The sequence below is a fragment of the Sorex fumeus genome, unplaced genomic scaffold (genome assembly GCF_029834395.1).
Source record: "Sorex fumeus unplaced genomic scaffold, SorFum_2.1 ptg000087l, whole genome shotgun sequence".
Lineage (NCBI taxonomy): Eukaryota > Metazoa > Chordata > Mammalia > Eulipotyphla > Soricidae > Sorex > Sorex fumeus.
In genome coordinates, this window is record NW_026606144.1 from 6,205,100 (window position 1) to 6,224,003 (window position 18,904).

Consider the following 18,904-nt stretch of genomic DNA (forward strand, 5'->3'; position numbering starts at 1 on the left):
ACAATGTCCTACTGAAGTAACAGTTGGAGGGGCTAGAGGACCTGCAATTCAGCTGTCGTGTGAGCGCGGGCAGCAAGCCGGTCACCTAATCCCACTGCTTCCCAGTCTATTGAGGGGTAGGCCTGCTGGGATAGGATGGCTGAGGGGTCCGGGAGGTTTTACCCGCAGACTCAGTTGGCAGGAGCTGTACCAGCTGGTTTTGAATACTGCTGAAAGAGCTCATGCAATACGAATGAATGAATTGAACCGCTGGAGGATCCAAGGTGCTGGAGATGCCAAACATCCTGGGAAAGTGGAGGCTCTCCGGGTCATAAGTGGAGGTCGCGAGGTCAAAGGTCGGGTTCCGGTCAAACGGGACGAAAACCGGAAGTCTCACATCAGATCCACCCTGGCCCGGGCTCGCAGCCGCGTGACTAAAGCCCGCGAGGAGGAGCTTTGGCGCAGGGGGAGGGAGGAGTTTCGGGCCTGCCAATGACAGTGCGGGTGTCTTTCCCCCGCAGCCAATCAGCGCCGGGGGACGATGAAATTTAAACCCCCTCCCACCTCCTCCGCCGGAGCCTGTCCCGAAAGCGTTTGTATAAAGCTGAGCCGCTCGCCCCGCCCCCAGCGGGGAGGCGGGGACAGGGGCGGGCCCTCCCTCCGATTCGCCTATCGCGAGGGGCAGCTTGGGGAGAGGCGGGCGCCGGCGCCAATCAGGGTAGCAGCCGTGGCTCCGCGGAGCAGTTGGCTACAGTTGTTGCAACTTTTTTTGAAAGCTCGGTTTCCCGGGAGATCTTAGGCGGTGACAGAGCCGGGCCATGGCTAGAGGTATTGGCCCTGGTGGCCAGCGCCGGGGCGACTGGGGTGGTCGTGGCGACGGAGGGGGGCCGGGGTGGCTGGAGCGGCGGCGGGGAGGCGCCCTGCTGCCGCCGGCTGCTCCCACCGAACGCCGGCTCCGGGTGGGGGAGGGGAAGGCTTGCGGAACCTTCTCCTCCCCGGGGAGAGGGAGGGCTGGCCGGCCGGCTCCCGAAGCCCCCGGAAGCCCCGTCCACTGCCGTGACTCGATTTCCCCTCTCCAGCATGCGGACAGCACGCCGCGCCGCCCTCGCCGGAGGCGGTGGGTCCATATGTGAAAGTGCTTAGGACACCAGGGCGCGGGCACCTCCGGGGAGATGGTGGCTGTTGGTCCCCGAGAGGCGCGGGCGAGGCTCAGCCGCCGCCGGACTCGCGCCGGGAGAGGAGGTGACCCCGCGGCGAGGGCGCAGCTCGGTAACCTACATCCCGGGGACACCGCGGCAGCCGGCGCCCCGGCCCTTCCCCCCCGCCCCCCCCCCCGCCTGGACTCAGCTCCCGCGCCCGTGGGCGACACCCGGCCCCTCCCGAACAGCAGATGGTTGGGGTGCGGTGGCAAGCCTGGGAGCCCCGCCTCGGGCCTCCTTTGCCCATTTAGGTGAGGGTCGGACGGTCGACCCGCGGCTATGCGGCAAAGTGTTCTCCAACCGCTGGTCACTTCTGCACAACCAGCATGAAGGCTATTGTAGGATTGTGGTTATTTTAAAAAAAAAATAAGTGAAGGGTTGCGATGTCTATCAAAAGTAAGAGGGTTTTACAGGCGAGCCGGAATTTGGCCTAATGCAGCGCGGCCCTGCAGTGAGTGAAATGAGGATGTGCTCTGCCGGTGTTTCCAGGGTCCCCTTTGTTCGCAGCCCTGCACCCCCTTGCATCACTTACTCTCCCAGCGTCCCTTTGGGGTCTTTGGGGATTTACCCAGATTCTGATTAGGAAATGAGGCATAGTGAACTTCAAGTTAAAGAGCTCGCGCTCCAACCCACAGAGGATAAATGAGGGTGCACATTTCTCATCAGAAAAGTTCTAAGCATCTCAGAGTATATTTAAGCATATCTGATAAATCTTAGTGAAACGGTATTTCCCTGAATCATCTTCCCCATCAGGGCAAAGTCATTTAAACTGTTGCAACAGCAGTGAATTGAAAGGGGGAGCAGTGGTGGAGAGATAGTACTGCAGGTAAGGTGCTTGCTTGGCTCACCGCTGGCCTGGTTCTCCCCCGGCAACCCATATGGTCCCCCAGTCCCACCAGGAGTGCTAGCCCAGGACCAGGAAATAGCCCTGAGCACCACTGAGCACCATCTGGCCCTGTAGCTTGCTTTAATTAAACACTATTAACCACTTGGCCTTTGAAATATTTATATATTTGAAATGGGTAAATGATAATTCCCACTCAGACACATTAGCTGTCAACTTTATATAAAGTCTCTGTCTAGACCTGGCTGTGGTGTCTCTTTGCTTGTTCTTCTGCCTCACTAGTAACCAAAGTAAAGAGATTGCCCCCCAGCTCCTAGCAAGGCAGGCTCATGAGTCACTCAGACAATTTGTAGTGAGTCCCACTCCCTCACTGACCCTCAGCTTCATAATTACTCATTTCCGAGGCTTCATTACTTTTAAAACTTGTTTTGGAGCTACAAGTGGTAGGACCCACCACATGGTGCCAAGGATCATATGAAGCACTTTAGCCTTTTCATCCATTTTGCTTGCCCCATTTTTTTTTTAATGTGACCCCAAGCATCGAATAGGGCCTCAAGCATGCAAGGCAAGTACTCTATCTCTGAGCTACATCCCTCGCCCTTTGGGAACTTTCAAACTGGGCATTTAGTGTCATAACTATCAAATCACTTACACAACTTCAAAAGTCTTTTTCTCCTAGAAAAGTGATCTTTGCTCCAAACTTGTGGTTTGCTTCGAGAGTCTGGCCAGGTCATATGACAGAAGGTACCATCATCTCTGCTCTTGACATTTTACAATTGTGTAAATATTTACAGCCTCATGAACAGGATCTGAACAGCTGCTTTTTTTTTTTTGCTTTTTGGGTCACACCCGGCGATGCTCAGGGGTTACTCCTGGCTCATGCACTCAGGAATTCCTCCTGGCGGTGCTCGGGGGACCATATGGGATGCTGGGAATCGAACCTGGGTCGGCCATGTTGGCTGCGTGCAAGGCAAATGCCCTATCCACTGTGCTATCACTCCAGCCCCTGAACAGCTGCTTTTATCCTCTGTCCTCACTGTACATTGGCCTCCTAATCTGCCTTCCTCTTTCCACTTACCCATCTCCACTTTTTATTTTGGTGGTGGTGGGGGAAGGTTGGACCACACTGGCATAGCTCGGGGGACCATATGCAGTGCTGGGGATGGAACTGGAGTTGGCCACATGCAAGGCAAGTGCCTTAGCCATCCCCTGCTGTCTCTCCGACCCTATCCCTCTGCAGCTACCGTGGGATTTTTTTTTTTCTCTTTGGGTCACACCTGGCGACACACAGGGGTTACTCCTGGCTCTGCACTCAGGAATCACCCCTGGCAGTGCTCAGGGGACCATATGGGATGCTGGGAATTGAACCTGGGTTGGCCGCATGCAAGGCAAACGCCCTTCCCGCTGTGCTATGGCTCCAGCCCCTAGCGTGGGATTTTTATCATGAGCTCCCCCAGACCCAGCTTCCCCCTAGGCTTGAGGATCAATCCAGTATTCACCAGGGCCGAGAGGGTCCTTCCCACCCTCTGGCCTAACTGCTCAGCCTGTCACTCTGTTCCAGTGGTGGCTTTAGTACAGGACCATCACAAAATAGGCATTTAGCAAATGTTTGTTGAATGAATGATTTGCCATTACACTGAGTTTCAGGGAAGCAATTATAGCCTTTATGATCAAGTAGTCTCAAAGCAGAACTGGTTCAGATTCGTGGGTAGGTTTTCTATGCATATATGAAGATACGTGAAAACCTGGGCATTGTAAGTTTTTTTTTTTTGTTGTTGTTTGATTGTTTTGGGGCCACTCTCAGCTGTGCTCAGAGCTTACTCCTGGCTCTCCACTGAGGAATCATGGCAGGCTGGGGGATCATGTGGAATACCAGGGATTGAACCCTGGTCGGCTGCATGCAAGGCAAACACTCCACCTGCTGTATTATCGCCCACATCCTCTTGGTTTTAGAGCTGTAGAACTGAGTACTAAGCTTGTATTTTAAGGTGATTTCCAGCTTCCAGACAATGACATGGAGCCAAGACCAGATAGCGCCTGCGGGAGGGGCTTCTGATAGTCAGGGAGTGGACGGGGAGTTATTGGTACTTCCTGCTCCCAAAGCATGGTTGTTAGGAGTCTGGTGACACACCCTGAAGCTACTGTGTCTTGCTGGTGTCACCCCCACGGTCAAAAGGCCTGGGCTGCGGGGTGACCATGTGCCCTGAGTGAAAGCCCTCTGCATCTCTGAGCACGCTGTGGGTAGCCAGGATGGGCGGCAGGCCATATCGGCCTAGTAGGACATGGGAGTCAGTGTTCCTGGTGGCGGCCCTGAGGCGAGACTGGGGAAGTGACCTGATGTGGTCACAGAGAACTGCTGGGGCAGAGGCAGGGAGAGGAATCCCGGCCTTGCCGCCTGGCTAGGACTCAGCCCCTAGAGCTGTGTGCTTTGGGGGTCCTGGCGTCTCTCGTTTGGGGCCACACGGGATGCTCAGGCTCCTGGCTCTGCTCAGGGATCACTCCTGATGGCCCTCTGGGGACCATATGGGTGCGGGGGATGGTACCTGGGTTGGCCGCCTGCAATGCCAGCACCCTCCGGTCTGTGCTATGGCTCGGGCCTAGCCTCTGTGACATTAACTTTCCTACTGACCGCGGCCCGTGGGGTGGGTAGAAATGGGGGTCTCAGCAAGCCTCCTTCCTGTCCGCCCCCCGTCGGGAGGTGCAGTGGCGGCCAGTCTGAAGTCCCCTTCCAGTCCGAGACCTGGGCGAAGCGCTCACTTTGCCAGCCCTGTTCCCTAGAAAGGTTTCGTTTCGGGGTGCTGGTGAGGTCTAAGTCGGTCTGGGTAGGCCTGAGAAGCTCCCCGAGAACTTAACCATGGCTCTGCGTCCCCCTGGTGCACGGTAAGGCGCCGGCCACCTGGGTGGGTGGACACCTGGCTCCACGGCGTCGTAGCCGGTGGCCTCCGTTTCCACGGCTGCAAGGGGGACCCCGGACCCGAGGGCCCCCAGCCCCGCCAGCACTCTGCCCGGGCCCTGGCGCCTCCCGAGCCGGCTGTCACTCGGCGTCCCGGGGCCGGGCCCGGCTGCGCGCGCGCGCGCGAGGGGGCGCGCCCGAGCCGGATTCGCCGCCGCCGGCGCCGCCCCTGCAGCCCCTCCCGGGCCGGGCGCGCGGTGGGCGGCGGCGGGCGGGCCGGCAGGACGCGCCGCCTGCGCCGGTCGAGCGTGCGGCTCCCGGGCCGGCCGGGCCCAGTGCGGCCATGGGGGAGGGGGGGCGCGGCGGGGCGCCGGCGGCCGTTCCCCGGGGCGCCGCGGCGGCGCTGGTGGCGGCGGCAGCAGCAGCAGCAGCGGCGGCGGCAGCGCTGGTGGCCGGGCCGCGGCGAGGGCGAGGGCGCGGGCCGCGCCGCCATGGGCCTGGCCGGGCTGCAGGTGGGTGTGTCGGGCCGGGGGCGGCGGGCGGCGCGCGGGGCCCCGGGAACCTGGCAGCGGCCCCGCTCCCCGCCGCCCGCGCGCCCTGAGCGCCCGTCCCCGCTTCCCCGGGTCCCCTCTCCAGGCAGGAAGATGTCCAAGCCCCGCGCGGTGGAGGCGGCGGCGGCGGCGGCGGCGGTGGCAGCGACGGCCCCGGGCCCGGCGATGGCGGAGCGGAGGGGCCCGGGGAGGCCCCGCACCGACGGGGTAAGCAGGCGCCGGCCCCGCCGGCCGCGCGGAGCACGTGGGCGCGCCCCGGGGTCCCCCGCCCGCCCCGCGGCCCGCCCGGCCCGGCGCGGCCCCGGCTCGGGAAAGTTTGTCTCGGCGGCCTCCGGCCCCGGCGGGGGTCGCGGGGAGGCGCCCCCCGCGCCCGCGCCGCGCCGCGCCCGCCCCGCGCCCCGCCGGCGCTGCCCCGCGGCCTGCCCGAGGGGCCGCCCCGCACCCGCACCCGCACCCCGCCGGCCCGGCCCGGCCCGCCCCTCCGCGCCCCGCGCCGCCGCCGCCCGGCCGCAGCGCTCTGCAGGCCCTGGCCTCCCCCGGGCCCGGCAGGGGGGCGGCAGCTCCCCTCCCCACCCAGCCCCCTGAACCCCGGGTCCCGTGGCCCGCGCGGGTCGCCGTGACCTCCCGACGCCCCGTGGCGCGTCCGCGGGCCCGGGCGGGGACGGAGTGACTGGGTGATGGGCAGCGGCCCGGGCACCCGCAGTGCCCGGCCGGGCCGGCCGCCAGCCTCCCAGGCGCGGCGCTGTCTGGCTTCCTGCTGCCCCTTGCCGACGTGGTCTGCCAGGCTCTTTCAGAATCGGCGTTTGTCGTTTTAGGAGAATGTATTTGCCGGGCAGTCAAAGATCTATTCCTACATGAGCTCGAACAAATGCTCCGGAATGCGCTCCCCGCTCCAGGAAGAGAACTCAGTTGCACATCACGAAGTCAGATGCCAGGGGAAGCCATTAACCGGGAGCTACAAGAAACGAGAAGGTGAGCCTGGGAGGCAGGCGGTGCCGACCACCGCCCTGCGCGAGCGGGTGGGGCCAGGTCACAGAGCTTGACCCTTGCCCTGTTCAGCTGCGGGACCCACAGACCCCCGGGAGGGCAGGGTGGCTTCTCGGCCAGAGCCCCGCCCTGTGGGTCTGACAGGTTCTCCCGCTTTCCCCAGTTAGCATGACCTTCAAGCCTGGTAGCCTGGCCAGGTTGCAGAGGGAATGCACCTGCTCTGAGTTGGCAGGCTCGGGTGCTAGGAGCATTGCGGCAGTGAGCTGGGGTCCTGTGGGGGGCCTGGGGTCCCCACTGCCCCGCGGAGAGGATCAACTTCCTTCCTTGGCCTCATTTCCCAAGTTCTGTGGCCCAAGTCTGAGCGCAGCTTTCTAAAGGTGGGGAGCTAAGAGGCCGCGGGAAAGACGGAGGCCTCCGAAGTAGCGTCTGTGCCTTCCTAGACCAGCTGAAACCTCTTAGAGGTCACGCTCTGAGGCCTAAGCGTTAGTACAGAGGGAGGGCACTTGCCTTGCACGTGGCAACCAGGGCTCGGTCCCCGACACCCAATATGGTTCCCTGAGCACAGCCAGGAGTCAGCTCTGAGCACTGCCAGCTGTGGCCCAAAAGCAGACAGCCATGTCTACATCGGATAGTCCCTTCTGAAGCCACAGATGATGGCTCCCTGTTCATTGACATTTGCCATGAGAGGTGCTTGCCCTGCTTGCGACCGCCCCAGTTCCACCCTGGCACCCCGTTGGGTCCCCTGAGGGTGCCAGAACTAAGTCCTGAGTACTGCACGTGTGAAAGAATGAAACTTGCCGAGAAGCTGGGGACTCTGCCCTGGAGGCCCTAAGGAGGAAGTCTTTGCATTAACAGGAGGCGCCATAAATGATGGCGTGAGGGGCCGGAGTCAGCCCTCGCCACACCCTCTGCCCTGTGCAGATGGGACTGGCTTTTTCTCCATCCACTGAGTGGAGGCCGCCTGGGCAGTGGCTGCTTGCAAGGCTCTGACCCCACCTGGAGGCCAGTGACATGGGCAACATAGTAATGTTAATACTGTTGTTAATGTACTGTAGCATGTTAGTGAAGCAACATGTAATGTTGCTTGTGGTGACATAGGCCCAGGCCAGCGGGTTGAACTCCCAGTGTTAGGCAGGGGGAGGGTTGAAATTAGGTGGAAGCAAAGGTGGGGCCAGGCTCTCTCTGGCCACCCGCAGGGCCTGCCTGGTGGCCCCAGGCTCTGACAACGCCTGGGGCCCAGCCTCGGTTCCCTGCTTCTACTCAGGAAGGCTCCGCACAAGGAAACGGAAACGGTCTGCATGGGTGGGTTAGATTTTTAAAAGGGGGCCACACGACTCTCATTCTAGAACATTTTCATCCCCCTCAGCCCCACTTCCTGACTGGCTTCCCCCAGCCCTGGCAGCCACAAATCACTTTTATGTTGTCGTTTTTTGTTTTGGTTTTGGGCCACACCAGGCAGTGCTCAAGGTGTACTTGGTTCTGTGCTCAGGAATTACTCCCAGGAGACTCCAGGGACTATGTGGGGTGCTGGGGATCGAGCCCAGGTCACTGCCTGCCACGCCAGTGCCCTCCCCGCAGTAATATGGCTCCAGCCCGCAAGTCACTTTCTGTTGCACATAAGTGGCTCCTGCTGGGTGCCCTCACCCATCTGCCACACGCGCCCCCGGGTGCTCGTCTCACCCATCTGCCACACGCGCCCGGGTGCCCGTCTCTTCCCCATCTCCTCTTGTCCAAGGTTCATTCCTTGTTCATTCCTTTCTGTGGCCAAATAATGCTCCATCCCGGGACTGGACCTAGTCTAGACGTCAGGCTTTCTCCCCCTTGGGCCAGGACTGAGTAAGCTGCCGACTTTCTGTGTGGACATATGTTTTTAATTCCCTTCAGAGATGGCAGCAGGAGAGTGGCAGGCTCATGTGGTAACTGTTTAACTCTTGGAAGATCTGCTTCCTCTTCCACAGTGCCTGCGCCATTGCACGTTTCCAATCAGCAGTGTATTGTTTTCTTTTTTGGTTTTTGTTTGTTTTGGGGCCACACCCAGTGATGCTCAGGGGTTACTCCTAGTGATGCTTGGGGGAAGTTACTCTTGGCGGTGCTTGGGATGTCAGAAGTTGAACGAGGTCAGCTGCCTGCAATGTCCTACCCACTTGTATTATTGCTCCAGCCCCTCTTTTTTGGTTTTGGTGTTCAGGGTTGACTCCTGATGAGCTCGGGAGACCATACGGGATGCCAGGTGTTGAATTCAGATCGGCCGCGTGCAAGACAAGCTCCCTACCTGCTGTCCTGTTGCTCTAGTCCTTGTCCTACGATTGTATTTTACTTTTAAAAAACTAGGCCCCTGGGGGCTGGAACAATAGCACAGCGGGTAGGGCGTTTGACTTGCATGCAGCCAACCTGAGTTCGATTTCCAGCATCCCATATGGTCCCCTGAGCACTGCCAGGAGTAATTCCTGAGTGCAGAGCCAGGAATAACCCCTGTGCATGGCCGGGTGTGACCCAAAAAGAAAAAAAAGGCCCGAAAACCAAGGTAATAACAATGATTTTAGAACCAGGGAGATACTACAATGGATACTTTCCTTGGTACACAGCTGACCTGAGTTTTGTCTCTGGGACCACATACGATCCCCCAAGCCCCACCACCAGTGACCCCTGGGCAGAGCCAGGAGTTAGCTCTGAGCTCCACCAGGTGTGACCCAAAAACAAACAAAATTCTTTTAAACTAGGGCTGGAGAGCAGGTACAGGGGTATAAGTGCTTGTTTGGCATGTTAGATCCTGGATGTGGCCCCTTCAAAATAAAGAAAAACTTAAAAATTTTTGTTTTCCAAAATAGTTTTTATTGGAAGAAATGTACTTGTATGTGATGGGAGAGAAAGAGAGGAAAATGTGTTCAAGTGAAAGCACGGGCTTCTCCAGAGTGGGAGAAGCAGAAGAGAGAAATACCTGCTAAGAGAACACAGGCTTCTCTAGGGTGGAAAACACTAACAAAATAAAAATTTGGGGGCAGGAGTGATAGTATTACAGGGTAGGGCACTCCTGTGCATGTGGGCAACCTGGGTTCAATTTCTGGCATCCCACGTGGTCCCCTGAGCACCTCCCAGAGTGATGCTTGAACACAGAGCCAGGAATTAGCCCTAAGCCCAATCCTGTTCCAAAATAAATACAAATTGGGGATTAGAGAGACAGTGCAGGGTGAAAATGCTTGCCTTAAGCCTGTCCAACTCTAGTTCAGTTCCCCGTACCTTATATGGTTGCCAGATGTGGCCAAAACAATCAAAAAGGGCCCCATGGCTGATGATGCTCAAGGGGACAGCAAGGATGTGGTTCCGGGCGTGGCGATCCCCAGGGAAGCCTGCTCTCTCTCGCTCTGTGAGCCGTCTTCCTGGCCTGTGAATCATCTTTGAAAGTGAATGGTGCGGGGAGCAGGGCTTCGGGTGCTTCCCTTGATGCTGGCAACCCTGATTTCATCCCCCCCGCAGTCACAAGCGGTCCCCAAGCACCTCCAGGCGTGGCTCAGAAACAACCGTTTCTCGGCCTGAATCAGTTTCTCTGTCTGTCCCTCACGATACTGCGGCCAGTGCCCGGGCATGCTGAGGACCGCTCTGAGGATGGTCCTAGCCCCCGGGAAGATAGAGCCTTTCTCTTTCAGCGGCGCCCAGATCCAACCCCTGCCTCACGCTTTAGGCTCCTTACCTGGGCCCTTTCCCCTGCCCTTCATTTGCAAGAAGCCTCAGCCTGGCTGGCCACGCACAGGAACCGTGTGTGTGTGTGTGTGTGTGTGTGTGTGTGTGTGTGTGTGCGTGCATGCGTGCATGCACGCACGCGCGAATGTTGTAGGGGGAGTGGTGTGTGGGTGTATCCCGTGTGTGCTTTGGGGGTGTGTGTATGTGCCATGTTGGTGTGTGTGCTGTGTGCTGTGAGTGTTGTGCCAGTGTGTTGTGTTTCTGTGGGTGTCCTTCCCTGTGCTGTGTTGTGTGTTGTGTGTTTCTGCGTTATCTGTGTCTGCTGTGTTGTGTGTGCCTGTGTGTGTGTATCTGTGTCTGTATGTCTGTTTGTCTGTCTGGGTCTATCTGTCTGTGTCTGTGTCTGTCTGTGTGTCCGTGTCTGTGTCTCTGTGTCTTGTCTGTGTCTGGGTGTCTATGTGTGTGTCTCTGTGTGTCTATGTCTGTGTCTCTCTGTGTCTGCTTCACTGTGCTGTGCCTCCCTGCACTGCCCTCTCCTGCTCTCCAGGGCCTAGTCTTCTCCCCGAGACTGATGGCCGGCGCCTAGGGCTGCTCAGGCCAGTGTGGCTGCCTCAGGGCTTTAGCCTGAAAGGCCTTTTCCTCAGAGCCACAGGGACTGTTTGTGGGGCCGGGCGCGGGCTGGGGGGCTGAGGGCAGGCTTGGTACCCGGGGCCAGGCTGGGCTCCCGAGCCTCCCTGGGACGGGCTCCAGCACTGTGAGCTGGACACGGCCAAAGAGGCCTGGCCAGCCCGCGGCCCCACCTCCAGGTGTGACCCAAACCAAACACAGTGCCGGCAAAAACCGCAGTCTCTCCCTCCGCCCGCAGAGAAGAGGAACTCGGCCACGGGGCCCCGGGGCGCCATGAAGGCCGAGGAACAGAAGCTCAGAGACTCCAGGAGGGGCCCCCTGGCCCCTTTTCCAAACCAAAAACCGGAAGCAGCAGAATCTCCGACCTCACCTTGTGAACCCTCCAACGCAGCTGTCACCAAGCAAGGCCTGAAGAAGCCCGTGAAGGGCAAGCAGGCCCCGAGGAAGAAGTGAGTGCCCAGCCCGGACGGCGCGGGTCCAGGAGTGTGGCGCGGGGGGTCGAGGGATGCGGGCACGGCCCAGGGCTTCCTGGGCACGGCTGCCCACACTCAGGCCGGGCTGTTTTCTTCTTCCCGCTGCAGAGCTCAAGGGAAAACGCCGCAGAACCGCAAACTCACGGACTTCTACCCTGTGCGGAGGAGCTCCCGGAAGAGCAAGGCCGAGCTCCAGGTAGCCCCCTGCCTCCCCCCGGGCCCAGTACCAACGCGTGAGGCGGGGCTGTGGGCCGGGGGCTTTCAGCTCTTCCTGGACCCGGTGGGGCCCGTGGGCTGGGCTGGGCCTCTGTCCCCCACACTCAGAGGAGGGCTTGTGTCGGGTGAGGGCAGGACGGCTCCCCGAGTGCAGGAGGCTAAGGCGTCCACGCCCCAGACGTCCCCCATGCTCTGGGCTCCTGGGGGCGTCTCCCACACCACCTCCTTGAGGCGGGCACCTGCCCTTGGTGTTGAGACATGGCCGGCCCGGGTCTGTAGCCCTCCCCAAGCCCCAGAGCTCACTGCAGGCTGTCACGGTCCGGGCGGGGCCACCTGATGACACACGGGTGGTGTCAGCACGGGCTCCACCGGGGAAGGACAGAACCTGCCCCGGTCGGGCCTGGCGTCGGTGATGTTTCCTTGAAAGAAGCAAACCAGGGCCAGAGTGCGAGGGCGGCAGGAGGGCGTTGGCCTCGTACGCAGTAGACCTGGCCTTGGTCCCCAGCACCTCGTGGGGCCCGCCAGGAGTGATCCCTGAGCACCACCCCGTGTGGCCCAAAACTAAAAACTAAAAACTGGAGCAGCAGTACAGGGGATAGGGCACTTGGCGTGACTCAGGCTCAAATCTCAGTACCCCAGATGGTCTCCACGCCAGGAGCAATCCCTGAGCACTGGGCCAGGAGTAAGCTCTGCGCATGCCAGATATGACCTGAAAACAGAAAAAAGGGACCAGAGTAATAGGGCATTTGTCTTGCATGTGGCCGACCCAAGTTTGATCCCTGGTATATCTCATATGGTCCCCCAGCACCGCAAGGAGTAAGTGAAAAGCCGGGAGTAACCCCTGAACATGGCTGAGTATGACTCAGACTCAAAAAGCGGGGGGAAAAAAAAGGAAGGAAAGGAAGAAAAAGAGATAAATATGAGGAAAAGCCTGGGGCCAGGGTGCTCTCCGCCCCTGGAGAACAGCATTCTTTGGCTCGATAAGGATGGGCTGGACATATCCCAGGACCTCAGAATATTGGGACAGGCACCTAGTCACAGCCTTTCTCACGGGGAGAGTCTTCCGGGAGGGAACAGAGAGGTCAGGCGCCACTCTCCGGGTGGAAAGCCCCATAAACCCCCATCCTGTCCTGTACCTTCACCGAGTACCGGCAGGAGCTGTGGCTCACTGGCCTACAGTAGAGACCAGGCTGGCCCAGGCCAGGCCAGGCCTTGAGTCCCTCTGCTCCGGGCCTTGCTGCGCCTGCCCACTCAGGGCGCTCAGGGTTCAGGGCTCACTGGGCCTCTAATCAGTAGACAAGGCATTTCTGCCTTAGGCGGGGGCGGCCGGGCGTGTGCTGACAAATGCTGACTGCCTGGACGGCACCTCTGCGGGGCTCCTGTATGCCCTGTATCGCTTCCTGCAGGACCGCCTGCGGGTGAGAGCCCAGGCCTGGCTCCCTCTGGGCTGGCAGGAACCAGATCCCGGCCTGTGCCGCTGAGGTGGAAGCTCAGCAGACACCTCTGACGCCTCCTCTGGGGCCTCTCCTGGGCCTGGCTGGGGTGGGTCTGGGCCATGCCCTGGCATCATGCCCACACAGCCTCGGTGCACACGAGTGCGCCATCCAGCTTTCTGTCGTAGACAGCCCTCTGCCCACACCTGTCCCAACTCCTGCCCACACCTGTCCCAACTCTGTCCCCGGCTCCTCAGCAGCCCCACGTTGGCATGCCCATTGCCAGCCCTGCTTGACTGTAGCCTCCCCATTGGCACATGCAGGAAGCCCCCTAGCTGCTGCCCCGCGCAGAACACAGAGCTGGAAGTCCCTTCCTCTTGTTCAGCATGGGGTGCGTGTGTGTGTGTGTGTGTGTGTGTGTGTGTGTGTGTGGGCGCGATCATTGCTGTGGCCCTTACCTATGTCACCGTGGTGAGGGAGTCACTGCAGCCAGCAGAATGGGGGCCCCCATGAGAACAGCCTGCAGAGCCGGTGGCTGCCAGTGTAGCATGTGGGAGTAGGAAGGTCCAAATCGGGCAAATGGCCTGGAAGGGGCCGGGGGCCTGTGAACAGTGATGGGGAGGCCACCCTGGCTCCCACAGGGTGCCCTTGGCTCCCACAGCGTGCCGTTTGGTAGAAAATGGATTCTACCCCGTGAGAATTGGTACGTGAGCTGTTCTGTCCCCAAGGAGCAGGTTGGCACCCCCAGCAGCAGCTGTCAGCCCGGTGTTTGCCATGGCCTGTTTGTGTCGGGAGAAAACTCGCCACGAAGCTTTGTTAAATGCAGCCAGGGCAGGCCCCAGGGCCCCACATGACTTCTTGGGGACATCAGGCAGGGGATCGAGTGCCAAATTCTGGGTGGGGGGGCCCGCTTCTCGTCACACTGGTGGTCCTTGGGGCTTCTCCCAGCTCGGCAGTGCCGGGGGTGGGCCTGGACCTCTCCAGGCCGAGGGAGCTGTCTCCTGACCTCAAAGATCTTTTCCTTTGTTTTGGGGATTCATCTGTTAGTGCTCAGGGCTGACTCCTGGCTCTTTGCTCAGGGGACCGACCATGTGGGGTGCCAGGGATGGAACCCGGCTCAGCTGACGCCCTTCCTGCTATACCATCTCTCTGGCCCACTAGGAACATTTTTTAAAACTGCCCAGGCGAAGGCCAGGAGCGAGCCCAAAGGACTGGCCACAAGCTTTGCGACTGGGAGCCCAGGGTTGGTCCCCAGTACTGCTAGAGTGTTCCCAGAACCAAAAGATGCCACCAGTCCCCGGCAGGGTAGGCAGAACACCACACGCCACTTCCTGCCTGTGGGGTTCAAGCAAAGTCGGTGACCCTGCCCACGGCCACAAGGATGGAGGTCTGGCATGGGAACTCGCTGGGTGTCTGCATCACAGAGGCCGCCTGAGATGGCCCTGGGGGCCCAGAGGGCATGCTGACGCTAACGTGCTTCCTGCTCTTCCCTCACAGTCCGAGGAACGAAGGAGAATAGATGAGCTGATTGAAAGCGGGAAGGAAGAAGGAATGAAGGTGAGAGGCTGGCTCCAGGGAGCATGGAGGGGGGGACCTGCCGTGCGGGCGGGCTGGCGCCTCCTGCAGGCTAAGCCCTGCTCTGTGTCATCTCCCCAGCCCCATCCTCAAGCTCTGTTCTTTTGTGTTATTTTTTTGTTTTATTGTTGTTTTTTGGGGTCACACCTGATGATGCACAGGGTTACTCCTGGCTCATGCACTCAGGAATTACTCCTGACGGTGCTCGGGGCACCATATGGGATGCTGGGAATCGAACCCGGGTCCGCTGCATGCAAGGCAAACGCCCTACCTGCTGTGCTATCGCTCCAGCCCCACTGCTGTGTTATTTGGGGTCACGCCCAGCCATGTTCAGCTGTCACTCCTGACTGACTCGGGACCATACAGGGTGCTGGGGATGGAGCCCAGGCCGGCCGCAGGTCAGGCGGACACCCTCCCCATCGTGCGGTCGCTCCAGCCACCGCTGCTGATGTCCAGTGTGGCAGAGCCGCGGTACCCTCGCCCCTGCCTGACCCCTAGGCTTTCTTTCTCCTTTCTGCTTTGGTTTTGGGGCTACACCCAGCATTGCTTGGGTCGCTCCAACTGGTGCCTCTGCAGGAACTCAGGCATCCTTCCTAAGGAGCATGTACTGGCCTGTTGGACTGTCTATGGCTGATCTGGAATTTTCTTGCCCTCCTAGAGGGCACCGCTGAGTGTTAGCAGCCCGTTGCCTCAGCGCCTCCCCAGCTTTGCTCTCAGGCCCCGCAGGCCGCTGCTGTCTCCGGCTCCCTCCGGCAGCTGAAGCCTGTGCAGTTTTTTTTGTTTTTTGTTTTTTGCTTTTTTATTCCTCCGCCCCTCTCGGGGAGCCCGGCAAGCTACCGAGAGTATTCGATATGCCAGACACAGTAACAACAAAGTCTCCAATGGAGACGTTACTGGGCCCGCTCGAGCAAATCGACGATCAACGGGAGGGCCTTTACCTTTACCTTTACCCAGTGATGCACGGGGGTTACTCCTGGCGGTGCTCAAGGGACCATGCTGGGATGCTGGGAATCGAACCCGGGTCGGCCGCGTGCAAGGCAGATGCCCTACCCACTGTGCTATCTCTCCAGCCCCAGCCTGTGCAGTTTTGGACTTGACTAGATGGTGTGTTCAGGCCAGGCCCTGTGGCGAGGGGCCGGAACTGCAGCTGTGCTGATGGCTTCCTGCCCCAGGGAAATGGAGCCTGTTTCCCCTAAATTCCTCCTGAGAAATGGTAGTGCCCAGTAATTCTGCTTTTGTCTTGCTGTGTCTCCGTTGGGTGCCCCGGCGGGGCTGCGGGACACGGACCTCAGCGAGGAGCGGGCAGAGCCTGCATCCCAGCCTGCATCCCAGCACCACGTGGAGTGAGTGTGGAGAAACAGCTGCGCTGGCTCCTGCTGGCCCCGAGGGTCGCCCGCCTCAGGGGTTTGTCTGTACTGCCCACTTTCTTGGCTGAGACTCCTTGTCCGTAGCAGCGGGCACGCCCTGCCTAGCAGCTCTCGCCTGCGTGGGCCGTGACCTGCAGAGAAGCGCAAGAGAGCATTTGGGGCTGATGCTCCTGGCCTCACTGTGGGCTAGCTGCGGTCACCTGTGGATGTGCGCGGCCTGCCCAAGCAAGTTCACTGGGGCATCATGGAGCTAGTGAGGGACCCGGTCCGCTGCCCTCCTGCTGGTGAGCGACCCTCTCGTCCCCTCCCATCAGATTGACCTCATCGATGGCAAGGGCAGGGGGGTGATTGCCACCAAGCAGTTCTCTCGGGGCGAGTTCGTGGTGGAGTACCACGGGGACCTCATCGAGATCACCGACGCCAAGAAGCGGGAGGCGCTGTACGCGCAGGACCCCTCCACGGGCTGCTACATGTATTATTTCCAGTACCTAAGCAAGACCTACTGGTGAGTGCCGGGTGAGCCGGCGGGGGGACAGCTCGGTCACTGCCCGCTTCCCCATGGCTTTATTGGAGCAGCTCAGCAACAACACGACCCGACCGCTTCCAGGGAAGACCCATCAGCCTGGGCAGACCGCAGTCTGGACCGCCCTTCCCTGTGAAGCCCTTCTGTCCACTGTCCTGTCGTGTGTGTTTGCGAGGGGGGGGTTCATCCAGTAGGCGCTCAGGGGTCACTCCTGGTGGTGTTCAGGGGACTGTATGCGGTGCTGAGCTTTAAACCAGCGTCAGCTGTAAGGAAGGCAAGTGCCCTACCTGCTGGCCCATCTTGAGTCCTGCCACTGATTTTTTTTTTTTTTTGAGGTGGGGGTTTTTCTGGCCATATCTGGCAGTGCAGTGCTCAGAGTTACTCCTGACTGTGCTCAGGAATTACTTTTTTTTTTATAAATTTTTGGGTCATATCTGGCGATGCTCAGGGGTTACTCCTGGCTCTGCACTCTTGAATTACTCCTGGAGGTGCTCGGGGGACCCTATGGGATGCCAGGAATCAAACCTGGGTCGGCCGCGTGCAAGGCAAATGCTCTACCCGCTATACTATTGCTCGGGTCTCAGGAATCACTTCTGCGGTGCCCTCCTGCCTGGGTCGGCTGTGTGCACACGGCCTAGCTGCTGTCCTAGCGCTCCAGCCCCTGATGTTTTGTTTTTTTCCAACACTTTTTTTTCACAGAAGTTTTAGGTTCCCAGCAAAATTTAGCAGAAAGTACAGGCAGTTCCTGTCTGCTCCCTGCAGACACAGCCACAGCCTCCCCCACCCAGGGGCGATTTCACTGTGCAGAACTCTGCAGTCACATCCTGCGCCCCCGCCGGGAGCCTTCTGCACCCCAAGCCCCAAGCCCTGCCGTTCTGTTTGGCTCTGACACCTCACTGGCCGGTGCTCAGGGGTCTCTCCCGCCAATGTCCGGGATTGCACACACCACCACCCCCCCCCACCCCCCCGCCCCAGTGCAGTGCCCTCCTGCCTGTCTAATCCCCGGTGTGTGTCCCCTCCCCCGCCAGCGTCGACGCCACCCGGGAGACCGACCGCCTGGGGAGGCTCATTAACCACAGCAAGTGCGGGAACTGCCAGACAAAGCTGCACGACATCGCGGGCGTGCCTCACCTAATCCTCATCGCCTCCCGCGACATCGAGGCCGGGGAGGAGCTGCTTTACGACTACGGGGACCGCAGCCGCGCGTCCCTTGAGGCGCACCCCTGGCTGAAGCACTGACCGCCGTGGACAAGTGCCCTCAAAGGGAATCAGATTTTTTTTTTTTACACACTTAATCTTAGCAGATTCAGATGTTTTTAAAAAGTATATTAAGATGCCTTTTCACTGTAGTATTTAAATATCTGTTACAGGTTTCCGAGGTGGACTGGAACAGATGGCCTTATATCACCAAAACTTTTATATCCTAGTTGTTTTTGTATCTTTTTTGCATACAAGTTGAAAGTTTGTGCTTCCCGTGCATGCAGTCCAAGACTCGGCACAGGTTTTCAGGGGCGAGCATCTGGTCCGAGCTGGGCAGGGGCCCCCCACCCCCAAGCCTGGACGGGATGCTTTCAAGCTCTTGTTCCCCTCACGTCTCGCCAGGTGCACCGTGAACGCGTGAGTCTCACAGGTGTGCAGCCCACAGTCTTCCCCCTGCTCTCTCGACAGCTTGCTGACCCGGGCCAGGCCAGGGCCGGCCCGCAGCCCCTCTTCCGTGGCCTCCCCGGGTACCCCAAGCTTCAGGGCAGGGAATCACAGGGACGGGCCAGGGGTTCCCGAAACTGGGAAACAGTTCTTTATAGAAATGTGAACACTGAGTTTATTTTAGAAAAATAATAAAAATCCAAAAAAAAAAGGTAAAAAAGGAAAAACCCACAGAAAGCGACTTGTGTGTATATAGGACTTGGAGCGAGTGAAGCGGCTGCGGTGTTTCGTTTGTTTTGTTTTGGCTTTTTTGTGTTTTTCCTTTTTGTAGGAGAGATTTGGATGGTACTCTGTTCTAATCAAAAATAAAGTTTTGTAGTGGGACCAGAAATTACTTACCCGCTCCGCCTGTCCCCGCTCCGCTGGGTTGGTTGAAGGTCGCCGACCGCGGGTCTGGGCTGTACCCACCCACCTGCTGTCTCTTTGCCCGGAGGCGCCATGCACTCGGGGGCACCGCCCCAGCCTCCAGGAAAGGCCCGGCAGACGGGGTGGTCGGGGGCTCGGACACAGACCAAGGTGCAGTTCTCTCTTGCACTGTGACCCTCCTGCCACCGCCCATCCCGGGCCTCCTGGGCCCTGCGCCCGGGCCAGCATGAACAGTCCGGCCTGGGCGCCCTCCTCAGCCTGGTGCCCCCAGCCCGCCCGCCTCGCCACGGTGCTAAGGTCTTCCCTACCCACACTTGCCTGGTCAGCGAATCGCAGGGGCCCTGACAGGGTGTGTCAGCGAGAGACGGACCGTAGGGCTGTGCCTGTTTGTGGTTCAGCTTTGTATTTAAGAAAGCGAAGTAAACTTGAAAATTATTTGTCATCATAAAAATGAAATTAAAATATTTATTGCCAGGCTACCTGTGTGTC

General features: G+C 59.4%; 1 protein-coding gene across 3 annotated transcripts; it reads left to right on the plus strand.

The window, feature by feature from the left end:
- Positions 1-709: 709 nt before the first annotated feature.
- KMT5A (lysine methyltransferase 5A) lies at positions 710-18,892 on the plus strand. 3 transcript variants are annotated; one of them, XM_056131387.1, is made up of 8 exons: positions 710-807; positions 5,552-5,673; positions 6,282-6,438; positions 10,997-11,207; positions 11,340-11,427; positions 14,378-14,437; positions 16,137-16,327; positions 17,374-18,892. In XM_056131387.1, exons 1-8 carry the CDS (start codon positions 798-800, stop codon positions 17,582-17,584), a joined length of 1,050 nt encoding a protein of 349 aa, XP_055987362.1. In that variant the 5' UTR covers positions 710-797; the 3' UTR covers positions 17,585-18,892. The 3 variants fall into 3 exon arrangements, with proteins under 3 accessions (XP_055987362.1, XP_055987361.1, XP_055987363.1); XM_056131386.1 differs by lacking the exon at positions 710-807 and adding an exon at positions 5,280-5,427; XM_056131388.1 differs by lacking the exons at positions 710-807; positions 5,552-5,673 and adding an exon at positions 5,280-5,427.
- Positions 18,893-18,904: the final 12 nt, after the last annotated feature.